Genomic DNA, 14,010 nt, shown 5'->3' on the forward strand with positions numbered 1-14,010 from the left:
AGCAATGATTTTCCAACCGCGTGTGAAGTTCTAAAACATAGAGTTTAGGACAAAGATATATCTGTATTTCTTTACTGAACTTTCCCTAGCAAATATAAATAGTAACATGTATGTTAAATACTGCAGTAAGCATCTCTCTTTCCTAAATGTGTGTTAGAAGCTGCAGCAGAAAGGTGATCTTGTTCACCTTATTGACATGATCACTTATGAGAGTTTTCATTGTAACATGAAAAATACACTTTTTAAAGACTTTCCCTGCTGAAACCTAGGGCACGAAGGGTCTAGATATGTAAGGCAGTTACACATTTGAAAGCTAACCAGCAAATAAAAACTAATTATAGAACCCTGTGCTTTGCAAGCATTGCGGTTTTTTCCTTGAACATCATTAATTCAAGACAACATAAATGTCTCTTCAAATTAAAAAAGCTCTGAAATTATGACCGGTGCCAGAGAAGAATCTGACCCCGAATGGGTTGCCTGAAACAGAACATGTGGTTGCTCTGGTGGGGATCACAGGCACTGCTGCTCCAGAGTTCGCCTCTTTGTTTTCCTATTAAAAAAAAAATATATATATATATATATTTCCTAGATGAATCTTGGAATTTACTTGCTAAGGCTGGAAAACAACTGAAAAATAAGTGTAACTTCAAGCCCATGTAAACATATTTTCCTTAAATAAAAAGGAAAATCCATCAATACAGTTCTGTAGGTAACTGATGAAATCATCATTTGTCTAGGAGGGACTTTATGAATATTCAGGTGCGTGGCTGGTATTACTTTCATTGTATTGAATGAAATCAACCCTACAGATTGTAGGGTTACAGAAGTAAGACAGACTGAAGTTTTCCAGAGAATGTTTTTCCTTTTTATTATTATTCTAATAAATTATAATTATGACCTGTACTGCAGTAAGACCCTGGAGATGCTGCCATGGACGCAGCAAACTTTCTTCCCAGTTTAAAATTAAAGAAAACGTACTTTCTCAGTTGTGCATCTCTAACACACGTGGAAAACCTCTCAAACGGGAAAAAAAAGTCAAAATTATACAAGGTTTAGCCTAGTCTGAGCCGTCGCCCATTTCCTTTCCTTGAGCACATCTGTCTCCAGTGTCAGGTTACTGCTGTGCATTCCTTCTGCCTGATGACCACCATTTTCTTCCGGAGCACTGTCACCCCCCAGGCAGGAAAGGCAGCTGAGGACAAACAGGCTTTTTCTTGAGAAAAAGCATAAAATGCAAAAGAGGAGGAATGGGTTTTAGTTTCTGAGTAGGTTTTCATTTCCAAGCACAGATTAAAATCATGACAAAGTCCATCATTTTCTCATGAAACCATAATTTTCGAGGTAAAGAGTTTTGTCTAGAAAAAGTAGTCTTCACAATTCTAGTCAATGAAGAAGGCAAACGTTATATTTGGCTTCTGATGCTGTACCCTGGGCTGAAGAAAAACCATCCTTTATATTCGTGGCTGGCGCACAGACCAAATAAAACCACGAGATAATAATCCCAATGAAATTTGTGGTGAAAAAACCACATCACAGACGTCTAAACAACATTTCAAAATTTATCCCTTTGAGCATTTCTTTGCCAACTTTTTCCCCTCAAGCAGCGACTCACATAATTTTTTTTGCATTTTTTCTTTCATTCGTTGTACAGCTCATATGCTGTCTTGCAATGCAATAGAAAGAAACTAGGAAAAGCCTAGAACTTTTCCTAATGACATTTGCCATTGGACTTGATTATTTGCTTCACCAAATTCTTTTGAAGTATACATTTTTATCCCCGATCTTGTCTGGTTAGTGAAATAATTCCTCCAGATCAGCAGGATGGATGAATTTGGGGAACACAAAGTTAGAAAATCTGATTAGAAACTCTGATATTAAATCTTATCTGACACTTCTAAGCCAAAATAAACAAGAATTTTCATAGTTATCACCACTCTGCTGAGCATTCAGCATGTCTTCTCATAGCACAGTAGAATCAATGTATTTGTATGGATCTCTAGGAGGGGAAGAGATATTATCCAAGGGGGTATCCAAGATACAGAGGTTGAAACTAGTAATACCATATATAACAATTAATTCCTGTACTTGAGAAGCTCTATCTATCATTTGATATTGATAGGATTCAAAAGCTGTTCTCAAAGATTAGTGACAAGCAGCACTGTTTTTCACTAGACTTTATAGTTATGTGCTGGCCTTGAAAGGAAAGGTAGGATTCAACTTCTGACTAGCAGTCCAATAGGGAATGCTAATTAATCCCTTACTCCTTACTAGGAAGTGCCCAATTATCTTTCTCTCCTGTTGTTATCATCCAACTCTGCCTATTCAACTTCTTATTACTATTAATTTTCCTGCTCCTACCTATTATTTTATCTTTTGTGCTTCTGATCCTCTCTCAGTATAACTCCTGTCATATACAATATCTGTTCTCAGAAAAAGGCATCTTTCTGTAAAAAAGCATCTACACTCAGTCCTTCCATCTCCCTGCAAAATTTGGCTTAAAAATGTAATATCACTTGCTCTCTCGTTTAAATTATCGAAAGATCTTCTATTTTTCTGTGACAAAATAATTTGATATTCCCTCAGTCACTTTTCCGTTGTTTCTCCCAATCCTATTCTTAAAACTGTCACAATGATTTCAAATTATTTTTCCCCAATAAATAGGCTGTAACAGGCACTCTGTACTGAAAATGTCATGCAGAACAATTTATATCCTGTGAAGTGATACAGTACTGAATATGACTTACCAAAACGTGTCGAGACAATGCCATGTGTGCTGCTTACAGCTAATCTTTGATATCCAAGAAAGGCAGTTCTAAATTTTCCTTGTTGTAACTTTTGAAATTATTTCTGCTATGTGCTAACTGCGTTTTTCACTTTCTGGAAGTAAACTGATAATTTGACTATTTTGATCCTATCAAGGGGGAGGTAGGGAACAGAGTACCTGCTGGAAAAATAGCAATGCTATAGGTAATAAATGCTGAAACCATCATCCTTTTATTGTGTTCCTTTCGGATTATAAAAGAGAAGGGAAGCTTTTGATTCAAATAACTGCATCTTCTAGCTCATAATGCATTATCTACAGACGTCCAGCTTACCTATGTACTTTGCATTCCCTTTCCTCTAAAGCCGATTAAAAGAAAAAACAAACGAAAAAACCCAACCAAACAGCAAACCACGAAAAAAGCAGAAGCATTACATCATTACATTTTGTCCAGTTGTTCTTTGCCTAATTTCAAGTAGTGGTATGCCATATGAAAGTAAGTACCTGAAGGAAATCTGCTTTTAAAAGAACTATAAATTCTAGAGTGGGACTGTAGTAATACATTTTAGAAATTTCTTCAGTAGGTAAGCATCAAAATATTACCCTAGTTTACACGAAGATTACAAGAAATCTGTGATACTCATAGTGACTTGGAGTCATATAAACCTTTGTAGACTTTTGCACAGAGTAAGCGTGGACTGAATAGCTCAAAGTAAGCTAAGGTTAAAAAAAAAAAAAAATTGCAGTTACATATTGTATCTTACTCAATTCCCTGAAAATGTAATGTCTCCTCAGAATGCCTGTAAACTTCCCCAAATACAGGTGCAGAAAAGGCCTAGATAGCCCGAGGGACTGGCAATGGTCTGTGCATTCTTCCTGCCCTTTTAGCTATTTACAGAGTCCCTATCACTTTGAAGTCTGTACTACTTTCCACCTTAAGGTTATGAGTCCGAACCCTTATATAGCTCGCCGCTGAATGAAAGTCATCATCATTTACAGGGCTGTATGAACGAGGTGGCCAGTGTGTTCTCATTCATGGTGAACAAGTGAATGCATCCCTAAAGGCGTCCCTGCGGAGACGGCGCCGGAGTGAGATTTAGGATATTGAGGATATAACCCTGATTCTGTCACAAACTCGCTGTGTGAGCTGGCCATACCACTTCTCCACCACCCTTCTATTTGAAACGGTGCACTCTTTAGGACAGTTCTGCCACTGGCACCACGGGACCCGGATTTCAGCTGAGCTAGTGGCATCAATATTGAACGGAAGCCTAGCTTAAAGGCCAGAGATTGTACAGGGGAAACATAATGACCACCAGCCTGGACAGATGAACGCTGGGAAGCATGTGCTGCTTATGACAGATCCATGTGATCAATCAGCAGAGGATTTCCTTTGTTACTGCTTTCTCTGAGACATCTTCCTCAGCAGTCTTGACATCATTTTATAGTAACATTAACCATTATTTCCACCATGTATTCAAGCTGCAAGTTGTCTTTTAATTCATACAGACACACTTTGATTAGACAAATCGAGTAACCCAGTAATGATGTATAACTCTATGAGGAGGGACTAGCACGCCCCATTGACTTAAACAGGCTTGTAAAGAACATGGGAAAACCCACAACGGGAAAAAATACAGGGGCAATTGAATAAAAACAACCTTATATTCCACTCTTTAGGGAATCAGGCAAAGAACAACTTCAGACAACTTTCGATAATCCTTGTCTATTAATAATAGTAGTATTTCATCTATGCAGAAATGTACTCCTTCCTGCTATTTTAAAACATAAACTTTTTCCAAAAACGGACAAATTTTCATTTTCCAGATCACTAGGTGCCATTCCATCCCAAGAAATCAGCAGGCTGAAAACCAGAAAAGGACCAGCCGAATATTTAACTGATGCCAGTTAATTCACTGGATTTCAAAACCATCACTGCTGCTAACACATTTCGCAGGGTTTGTCTTTCTTCTCTTCAGGCTTGCGTATCTGCACTTTTATCACACCAGCTGTTTTCAGCATAGTTTGTTAAAGCGAGCTCTCACCATAATCTAGTAAAAATATAATGCAATCTACAGGTGGGCTATGCAAACGTAACGTCCTATCCAAAGCTGCTTTCCCCAAAATAGCACTGTTGTAACAGTTACATCGCGTAATACTTCTGCTTTACCCGACACGGTAAAAAAAAAAAAAAAAAATCAATCTCGCAAATTAATTCCAGAATATTCTGATCCTTTAAAAATACTTGACGGTACAAAAGACACCCATTAGCCTTAACTGCTACCAGTTTCACTCTGAATAGCCACAACTTCGCAGCTAGTTTAGAGAGAAAGCATTTGAGCTGCGAGGAGTGCCGTGCTCGGGGGGACTTCACAGCCCTCGGTTTCAGGAGGGACAAGAGGGGGGGGGGGGGGGGGAGGACTTCCTGCCCCTGCCATTGCTTTCTGCATGTGGGACCAATATGGGCAATGCAAAGTTTAAACAGTTGCAAATGGGGGAGGGAACATCGGGGCTTGTTTTACATATTTTTTCCTGCCTGGGTTGAATTTAAAGCGAAGGCGCTGCATTGTTCAGGAGGCTCCTTGCCCCTAACGCATTGACAGAAGCTACTGCTTACACGGACTTTTCTTTCCTGCATTGTTTGCTTATGGAAAATAAGGGGGAGTGACAAAAAAAAAAAAAAAAAAGAGGAAAGGGAGAAGGGAAGAGGGAGGCACTGACCGCAGTGCAAACCAGGAACCTTGCCCTGCCTGATCATTGACCTTGCTGGAAAACGCCGCTGGCGGCTGGCTCCCCAGCTTGCCACCGGCATGTGAGCCAGGCAGGGGGGGCTGCCGGTCTCTTACAGCCACGCGGGCCGCTGTTCTATACGTTTCTTCGCCTACACGCACCCTCAGAGCGCGCCTCTGCGCTGACCGCAGACATGAGACTCCAACTGCTCCTTTGTATCGTGTTTTTTCTGCTGGCGAGCCTCCTGCCTGCCGGCGGGCAGAGGCCAGGTAAGCGATGCCTCTGCGTGACCGCCTCTGCCGGGGGGGGGGCGGGGCGCGGGGGTTCGTGCCTGCCGGGGGCACCTCCCGCGTGTGTCTCTAGCAGCATCCAACACGCGGTTTCTGCCCTCCGGGACGAGTTTGTAGCTGCCCGGCTCCCGCTGCCAGGCGTTGTACGAAGGGCTTTTGCAGCCTGGATACGTGCGCTTCGTCTCTACTTACAGCGGCAGCGTGAGATGACGCATCAGGTATCTCAGGGGTCTGGCAACTTTAGGGGGGCTGGAGTAACTTGGGACTCAAGGTAGGCAGCTGTTGCAAGCCTGCTCCCGGGGAAGCACAGCCGGCACGGGAGGAGCGGCGGAGGACACCGGTAGTCCCCGGGGAGCGCCGGGGCCGGCGCCGGGGCCGCCCCGTCCCGGGAAGAGCAGGACCCCTCGACCCCGCGCCGCCACTGCCGGGGCACATCGCCGGCGGCCTGCCCTCACGCCCTGCCTCCCTCTCTCTCTCTCCGCAGCCAACCTGGCCCTGCGCAGGAAGCTCCACCGGCACGGCTGCTCCCACCGGCGCTGCATGCCGCTCCACTCCAGGGTGCCCTTCCCCTGAGCCCCCGGGCGAGCGTGGGCGAGGTAATTCGCGCGTGTCGGGTAATAACGCCAGGAGGGCGTAATTACCCTCGCCTCCCTGCGAGGTTTCTCCAGAGGCGCTGTGCGGGTTGCAGCTGGGCGCGCTCTCCGCAGCAAGCACGTTTCCCAATTTACACCTGCGTTTCGGAGCGGTTTGAGAGGCATCTGACGAAGCGAGCCAAACCACAGGTGTGACTTCATCTGGTCTCCGCTGGTTTGTTCCGAGAACAGGGCTTTGGACAGGCGCACGGTGGGACGCGGGGCGGTCGCTTCTCCCCGAGCCCCCCGGCGGGCGCCCAGCTTCGCACGGGGCGCGGTATCGCTTGCCGCCGCCTCCGCGTTATCCCCACGCAGGCCACCGCTCCCCGCGCAAATGCCTTCGCTGAGGCAGAGTGGGAAACTCCTGGGTCTGCTAAATAGGACGAACTACTGCCCTACTAACGTTTAAGAGTATTGGCAAAGCTGCGGGGCGAGCAGCGTAAGGAGCGTAAAGGCGGCACAGGGCGGCAGCTGGAGAGGATGCTCCGGGACTTCCAGCACCGACGCTTCTGTCGTGCTGGATGCGGGGCAAAGTCACCTCGCTCTGCCTGTCAGTAACATGAAGGTAGTAGCATTTACCCACTTCAAAGGGGACTGTAATTCTTAATCGTTGTCAGCAAAAGACTTTGAGCTCCTTGGATGAAAGGCTATACAAGTGCAAAGCATTAATGCTTTATAGCTGATGGGGCATATACATTCAAATACTAAGTGACTGCAGAAGCACGCAGGTAGCATATGCAAATAGGGTAGGCATCAAAAGGAAACCAAGGCGCTCTTGCACTTTAAGGATGAATAAAACATGCAGTCAGTAGTTTCACATCTTCTAAACTCATTGTATATTAAAATAATGTTGTAGCCCCAGGTGTGACAGCATCATAAATAAATGATGGCAGGACCTGCACTCTGTGGACCCAAGGTGTTCCGATTTACTCAGCGGTTAACAGTGAAAAGGAGGCGAGAGTCAAACTTTTAACAACCCTATACCAAGAATCTTGTCAATGCATAAACTGCCTTGGTGAAGAGAGCCTACACCACTCCCAAAACAGCCACGCAAAAAGGTACCGTTCCACTCTACAGTACTGGCCTATAAACATGTGGAATGTGCATATGAGATGGTGAACTGGCAAGTTTGCGAGGCTGAAAAAAGATTACCGTATTTTAAGTTTAACCTCAGGCAGGCTGCATACTGAGTGGCAGAATTGAGCTGCAAGTACAAAGAGGGACGTGCCAGGAGGATGCTTTACTACTGAATGCCATGTCTCCTCGCTGCGTTCATTTCAATAAGAGGCAGATTAAATGAGATTCCCTCATCAGTTTAAGCATAAACCTAAAAAGATAAGCAATCAGATCAATTCACTGAGCATGCAGAGACTGAATGACAGGGACAGTGGAATTTAGGTCCAGAGACTTCTTGAATCACTTCTGAATAGCTTGCTTCAGTTCCTAAGAAAAGTAAATTTAACCCCCTTTCCTCCAGTTCAGCATCCATAATCTGGAGATTGTCTGTGCAAAAAGCATCTACACTTTCTCCAACATGCTCCGAAACAGTACGTAATGCATTTTGCTTGAGACTGCACAATACATGTGTACTTACACTGGAATTATTTGCCCTACAGAATATCAAGACAAAAGCTATTTTCAGTGTTATTTCCTTTTATGTGGGGAGCCGATTTCTTGTAATGAGTCAATGACGAAGCAAAACAGTGTACTTATTAATTCATAATATATTTTCTAGACATTTAGCTACAGATAATTCTGCTTCATAAAGCTGTTTAGAAATCCGTAAAACTTGACTGGGGAGTAAGGGGTGACAGGCACCTGAACCAACTCGAGTCATCATTGTGGGTGCTCAGCTCCTTTATCTTAAGTAGAATTTACCATCTACGTTTACATTCCCTTCTAGTTTTAGTCCTAATTCAGCAAATATTTACATGCCTGGGTAACTTGACTCATGTGAGTAATCTTACTGATCTCAATGGAGTTGTACATATGGATAAAGCTATTTGCAGATGCAAACAGGATGGACCCTTAAGCCTGAATTTCAACAGGTGGTTGGAAACTGGGATGAACATAGCAGCATTCTTTTTCACAACAACATTTAAAATGACGAGGGGATTGAACTTGATTTTTCACCAGTTACGTAGGCAAAACATGGGACAAAAAGAAGTGGAAAATACCCTTTTATTAGAGGCCTTCTTGCTTTTGGCTTTTTGATTGTTTTTTCTTAACCTTTTTAGCTGAAATTTCCAAATTAAGAAACATTATCCCAAATTTCAACCATGTATTTCATAAATAATATATTCTCTTTTGTATGAGACAGTTTATTAAATCTCTCATTAATGGCTATTTCTCTCCTTTTTTTCACAGTAATTTCATAATGGGCTTTCCAGTGTTTTAAAGGAGCAACAATTAAACCGATGGAGAAGTTAGAAGTCCAGATCGACAACAGCTGACCTGACAGAGCCACCACAGTCCCATCTTCAGCAGTCCTGCCTGTCACATTCTGCAAGACCTGGAACAAAGGTCCCTGGCTTTGTTTTTGGAAGCGGAGGGAAGAAACGAGGGTGGTGATGGGTCATAATGACCAGTGAAAGTTAAAGACCAAATCAAACATCAGGTACCTGAAATGGATTTCCAGTGGCATTAGGAAGGATCTGTCCAAGGGGACTCTTAATGGTCTGTACTATTCAGACGGAGAGAAATTGGACGTGCTGTTAAATACTCAATTCAGGCTGTGCGCAGGGCAGTATTTAGGGTGAAATAATGTCAGACTCCGGCACAGAACTGTGAAAGTCCGTTTTTTGTTTATACTTTTATATATTAATAATATATACATTTATGTTTTAACACCTAATGTTACATCTTTATGGAATTACCTTAATAATAACGTAGAATGTATTACTGTAACAGTACTAAAGTCAGCACCACACTGGTGGTCCTACTGGCTTCATGTATAGTAAGCATAGTAAGAGTTTACAATATAAGAAAGCAAAGGGAGTATTATCCCTCATTCTATAGATAGAGAATTGCAGCACACAGAGATAAGAGATTAGCCAAGGGTCACGCAAAACTGATAACTCAGATCTCTCAAGTCAGGCCTTAAGGTCAAGCCCATCCTCCTGTCTGATGAGCTGTTACTGCAAAGCCTATGATTTGTTTTCTTAAACTGGGCTGCCAAACCAGACAGCTAAAACATACTTGAAAATTCAGTACGGTAGAACTATTTGCTTAATAGTAGTCTTCCTGCTGCAGTATTGTAAATAGAGCATAAAAATAGACCATTGAAAAGAAACCTTTGTTTGGTCAACCCCAGTGTTGCGTAGTACTCTATTCCTGTAATTTAAATGAATGGGATATTTGGAACATGCCACTACAATGAATGAGAACTTCAAACAGAAAACAGGCTGTTCTTTTCAGCACTGGAGGTCAAGAATACATTGATCCCTTATCTTACTTTTTGTCTTTAAAAAATATATGCTTCACATCTCCTTTTTATATCGGCAGAAATTACAAACCCACATATAAAGCAAAACACGGGAGCCTTTTCATTAGCAGAACTAAAACAAACCTGAAAATAAGTCATACCCAGATTTTTAAGTCACTGCACTAGTCTTGAAATGTCAACATTTTTTGTAAATTGCGTAAAGATGACGGAAGATTAGCAGTGTCACAATTTAAATCCAGTATTAGAATTCTGTCCTGCAACACATCGTTTCTAATAAGTAAAAGAACAGCGATCAAGAAAACAATTAAAATTTGACATCACACCCTATTCTGGAGCTTTGGAGAATCATCAGCCATAAAAAGATGGTCATACTTGCCTATACCAACAAACAGCCCTGCGGCAAACCTTTGAAGTTTTGAAAAAAGCAGTTTTCCAAAATTAGAGGCATACTACCACTAATTTTATTTTTTTAATTATTTATTTGACTTATTTTTCACATGTATCCAAGGCTATCTCTGTTAAGAAGTACAGACAAAGAGTATGGGAAAGCAAGAAAGGTGACGAGTAACTATTTAACAGTTATGTCTCATAAATGAGTATATGGATTTGGTGTGGCACTGGATATTTTATCTAGCCACAAGTATTCAATTAACTTTGATAAAATTGTAAGAAAAACATAATGTATCTATCGGAGAGCTATATATGCATGTTCCCTTAGAGGTGTACAAAATGAATAAAACAAGTACCAAAGTGCCTAGGAAGCCCGTTGTCAGTCTACAAAAATTACTGTAAATGTCTGTTCTTTTTAGACACACTGATACCATAAAATCTTCTTTAAAAAGGCATTGATTGTGATCTTTGATAGATATGTTTATAAACTAGCTGGTTGATTGTATATTTTGTAAAAAGATAGTATGCACTTCAAATAACAATGTCTCATTTTACATAAACTTTGTACACTTTTCAAAATTTATATTCTTCAGCTGTCAAAGGCAATGAATCTAAAGAAAATGGAGAATTTGTCTCGTTTCCCTGTGGATTCACATGAGATCACTGTGTAAAACTTACTCAATTTCTGACACAAATAAATAGTAGTTATTCATGTAAACATTTCCTTACATTTTCTATCTTTCTACAAATATGAAATTCTGATAAAAGCCATATAGAAAGAACTTAGTTTAAAACTACTGGTTGGTGTACACAGCATGCTCTAACATGACATCATGATACCTTGACAGGATTACAGCAGAACCCAGACTATGCATTGTCTTCGTGCCCAGGATAAGCAAGATTTTAAATTATCTCAGAGTGGTAGGTCATGAAATCTGAATGCTCTCACAGATTAAAGAAAACAGTCTTTCCTTATTTAGGGTCAAAAAACAAGTTCAGAAGTAGTCTGAAGTGTAGCAGAAGCTAAAATGTGCAGTAACTTCTCCCATTAAAGGTTGGGTACTATAAATTTCTAAGAGCTAGATGTCTTGCACAGTCGAATTAGAGAGCCTAGTGATGCTAGGACAGCACAACACTACGTTGACATTTAACTTCAGTGGGAGCAGGGCTTCAAGAGACCTTGTTTTCAGCTGAGCTGGACTTGCCTTTGACTTTGTTGAAATTCCCCGTTTTCATTCGATTTGCACAACGTAAGCTTCATCTGGTAAAAACCATTTTGCATTATAATGGTGTGATTACATATATAAACATGAAGCATTTGGACGCAGTGCTACGCCAGCTGAACTGACTGAACTCTCCCTGTGCATGTGTGAGTGTACGCTTAAAGGACGTTTGTACAAATACAAATCGCTGTGTGTTGAAAGTCAGAATTGACATTTGCATGGATGCAATCTAACAAAGGACTTGATCCAAAGGTAAATTCAGACCTCAAACTCTGAAAGACAACATGCAAGTTTCTGAAACTTAGAATTAACTCCTTGTCTTGTAGACTTACATAGGAAAATTTTAAATTTTATTTGAAAGTCAGTTTCATTAAATCTTTTAAACTATATTGGCTATTTTAGAGTGAAATACGAAATGGTGTAACAGCAGGTCAACAGGAAATAGAGGTAAATGTAAGGCTGCGGTGAGAAACAGCAGATTAGTGCGTTCCCAAAGGATAATAAACAATTCACCTCTTCCCTTTCCAGTATGGAAAAAAGGAAATTATAGAAGAATAAAGACTGGAAATATTTCCCTTACGCCAAATACATATGCTATAAATATCTCAGTGTCTGCACACACAAAGCCAAATTTTGCTAAGGGTCACATAAGATTCCTATCAGCATCCATCAGGAGAAGCATTAGCATGGTAAATAAGTTTCAAATGTTTGACTATCATCAGACAAGTGCAATTAGCATACTGATCTCTCACTACTGTTGATGGCCTTTATCTTTCTTGCTAGTGATAAAACTGCAAAATATTTGTGCAAAGTGGGAAACACTCCAAGAGCACAAACAGCGCGACCTATGTCTTTAGTTAACAAGAACACCTAAAAGCCTAACTCATTCCAACGCTGAGGACGCTTTTTCTCATCTCTTGAGTTACCTCAAGGTTAGATTGTTGTCTGTCCACCTGCCTTTGGTCTTTGGTGCTTTCTTTTTTAGATTAAGAGTGACCTTCAGTGGGGCAAGCCTGCTTAACTGCATATTCGTGTAGAACCTTAAAAAAAATGAAAATCCCGTTAAAATCTTTTGCAATCACTGATTTCCATTGTGAGGTGAAATACTGAAGTGTTTATACAGAATTCCTGTTTCTGAATAGCTCACAGTGGAAGACAAATATCAACTGAGAGTTTTTCCCTTATATATGATGTGCATTTGCAAGAGATCATCACAATGTCTTTTCTTTAATGTGTACAAAATATTTAGCACATTTCAGCATTTCATCTAGAAATTATTAAAAAAAAAACCCACAGTGTGAACCTTGAATCTTTTGGTTTTTAGGTGGTCTGAAATACTTGTTCTCCCAAACCTGAAAAACATATACATTATTTTTCTACAGAAACAAAAAAACTATTGGGGTACAAACCAAATTATAATAAAAAACAAAATAAAAATAGGATACATGATTTTTTTTTAACTGTACAATTGCAACATATATTAGGAAACATTCCTTCTTTTTCATTATCTTCTTGCTGCCCCAGTTGCAATCCACTAGATCTTACCAAGTTAAGACCTTGGACCTGCAACCGTTTACACATTTCAGCAGCTGTAGTTAAATAAAGATCATCACTAATTTCTTCAGCTGTTGAGATTCACAGCTACCTGCAGCTATTCACAACCTACCTGCAAGTTTGCCGCACCATGCCCGAGAAGGGCTGTGTTGGTGGTTAGCAAAGTGCCTCTTCGCAGCAGAGCACGTGCAAACCACTGCGTTCACAAGGCGGTACTTTTTTTACTGCAACTTGTTCCTAATGCTTTACTGCTTACTGAGTGTGCAGAACACTATGGATTTTACTTCGGACAGCGAAGGTCCGGCCTGCGATCAGGCGCTGACGCTGTGGGCTGCAGGGGCAGTTACCCAGGCTACGTTGTCGGTGATTGACCAAGAGTTGCTCCAAAGCTGATCGGACAGCATTAGCCGCCACGATGCCCAGCACCGAACCTTACGCTGGCAGAGGGTAAGGTTAAGATAAGCAAGATGCAGCATAAACAGAAAAACCAGGACTGATTCCAAAGCTGTGGCGTGTCAGATGCAGCGAGGCCACGTCTGCACTTTCCCTCGCTTGCACAAGTCATTTGCCTCTTTTACATTGCATTTTAAGCACCGGCTTGCGCATCACGCCTCCCTGGTCAGCTCCGCCGCGGGCGGACGAGCTCGGTCACGGGAAGGGCCGCACGGCGCCAGGCAGCGCCGGCGAGACTTTCTGCCGGTCGGGGGAAGCGCGCCGAGGCAGCTGCCGGGCGCAGGCGGGTCCCCACCGCCGAGCCGGCCTACAACACCCAGCATGCCACGCAGTGACGTCGCAACGAGTGCATAGCGTCACAGAGCACCTTGAGCCCGGGCAGGGAGCTACGTCGTCTCCCCTGCGGCGCCGCTGGGAGCCGGCGGGCCGGGGCACGCGTCTGCCTCAGAGCGGGGCAAAGGCTGGTCTTGTGCGGTCTGGTGCAAAGGGGCTTCGGGCTGACACTTACAGTGCGTGCGGTCCTTGGCCTGCT

At 42.2% G+C, this 14,010-nt stretch overlaps 1 protein-coding gene across 1 annotated transcript; it reads left to right on the top strand.

The window, feature by feature from the left end:
• Nucleotides 1–5,681: 5,681 nt before the first annotated feature.
• On the top strand, nt 5,682–6,354 carry APELA (apelin receptor early endogenous ligand). Its single transcript, XM_009272354.2, has 2 exons — nt 5,682–5,760; nt 6,266–6,354. The coding sequence occupies exons 1-2, from the start codon at nt 5,685–5,687 to the stop codon at nt 6,352–6,354; spliced, it is 165 nt and encodes a 54-aa protein (XP_009270629.1). The 5' UTR covers nt 5,682–5,684.
• Nucleotides 6,355–14,010: the final 7,656 nt, after the last annotated feature.

Source organism: Aptenodytes forsteri, unplaced genomic scaffold, assembly GCF_000699145.1.
Source record: "Aptenodytes forsteri isolate BGI_AS27 unplaced genomic scaffold, ASM69914v1 Scaffold13, whole genome shotgun sequence".
NCBI lineage: Eukaryota > Metazoa > Chordata > Aves > Sphenisciformes > Spheniscidae > Aptenodytes > Aptenodytes forsteri.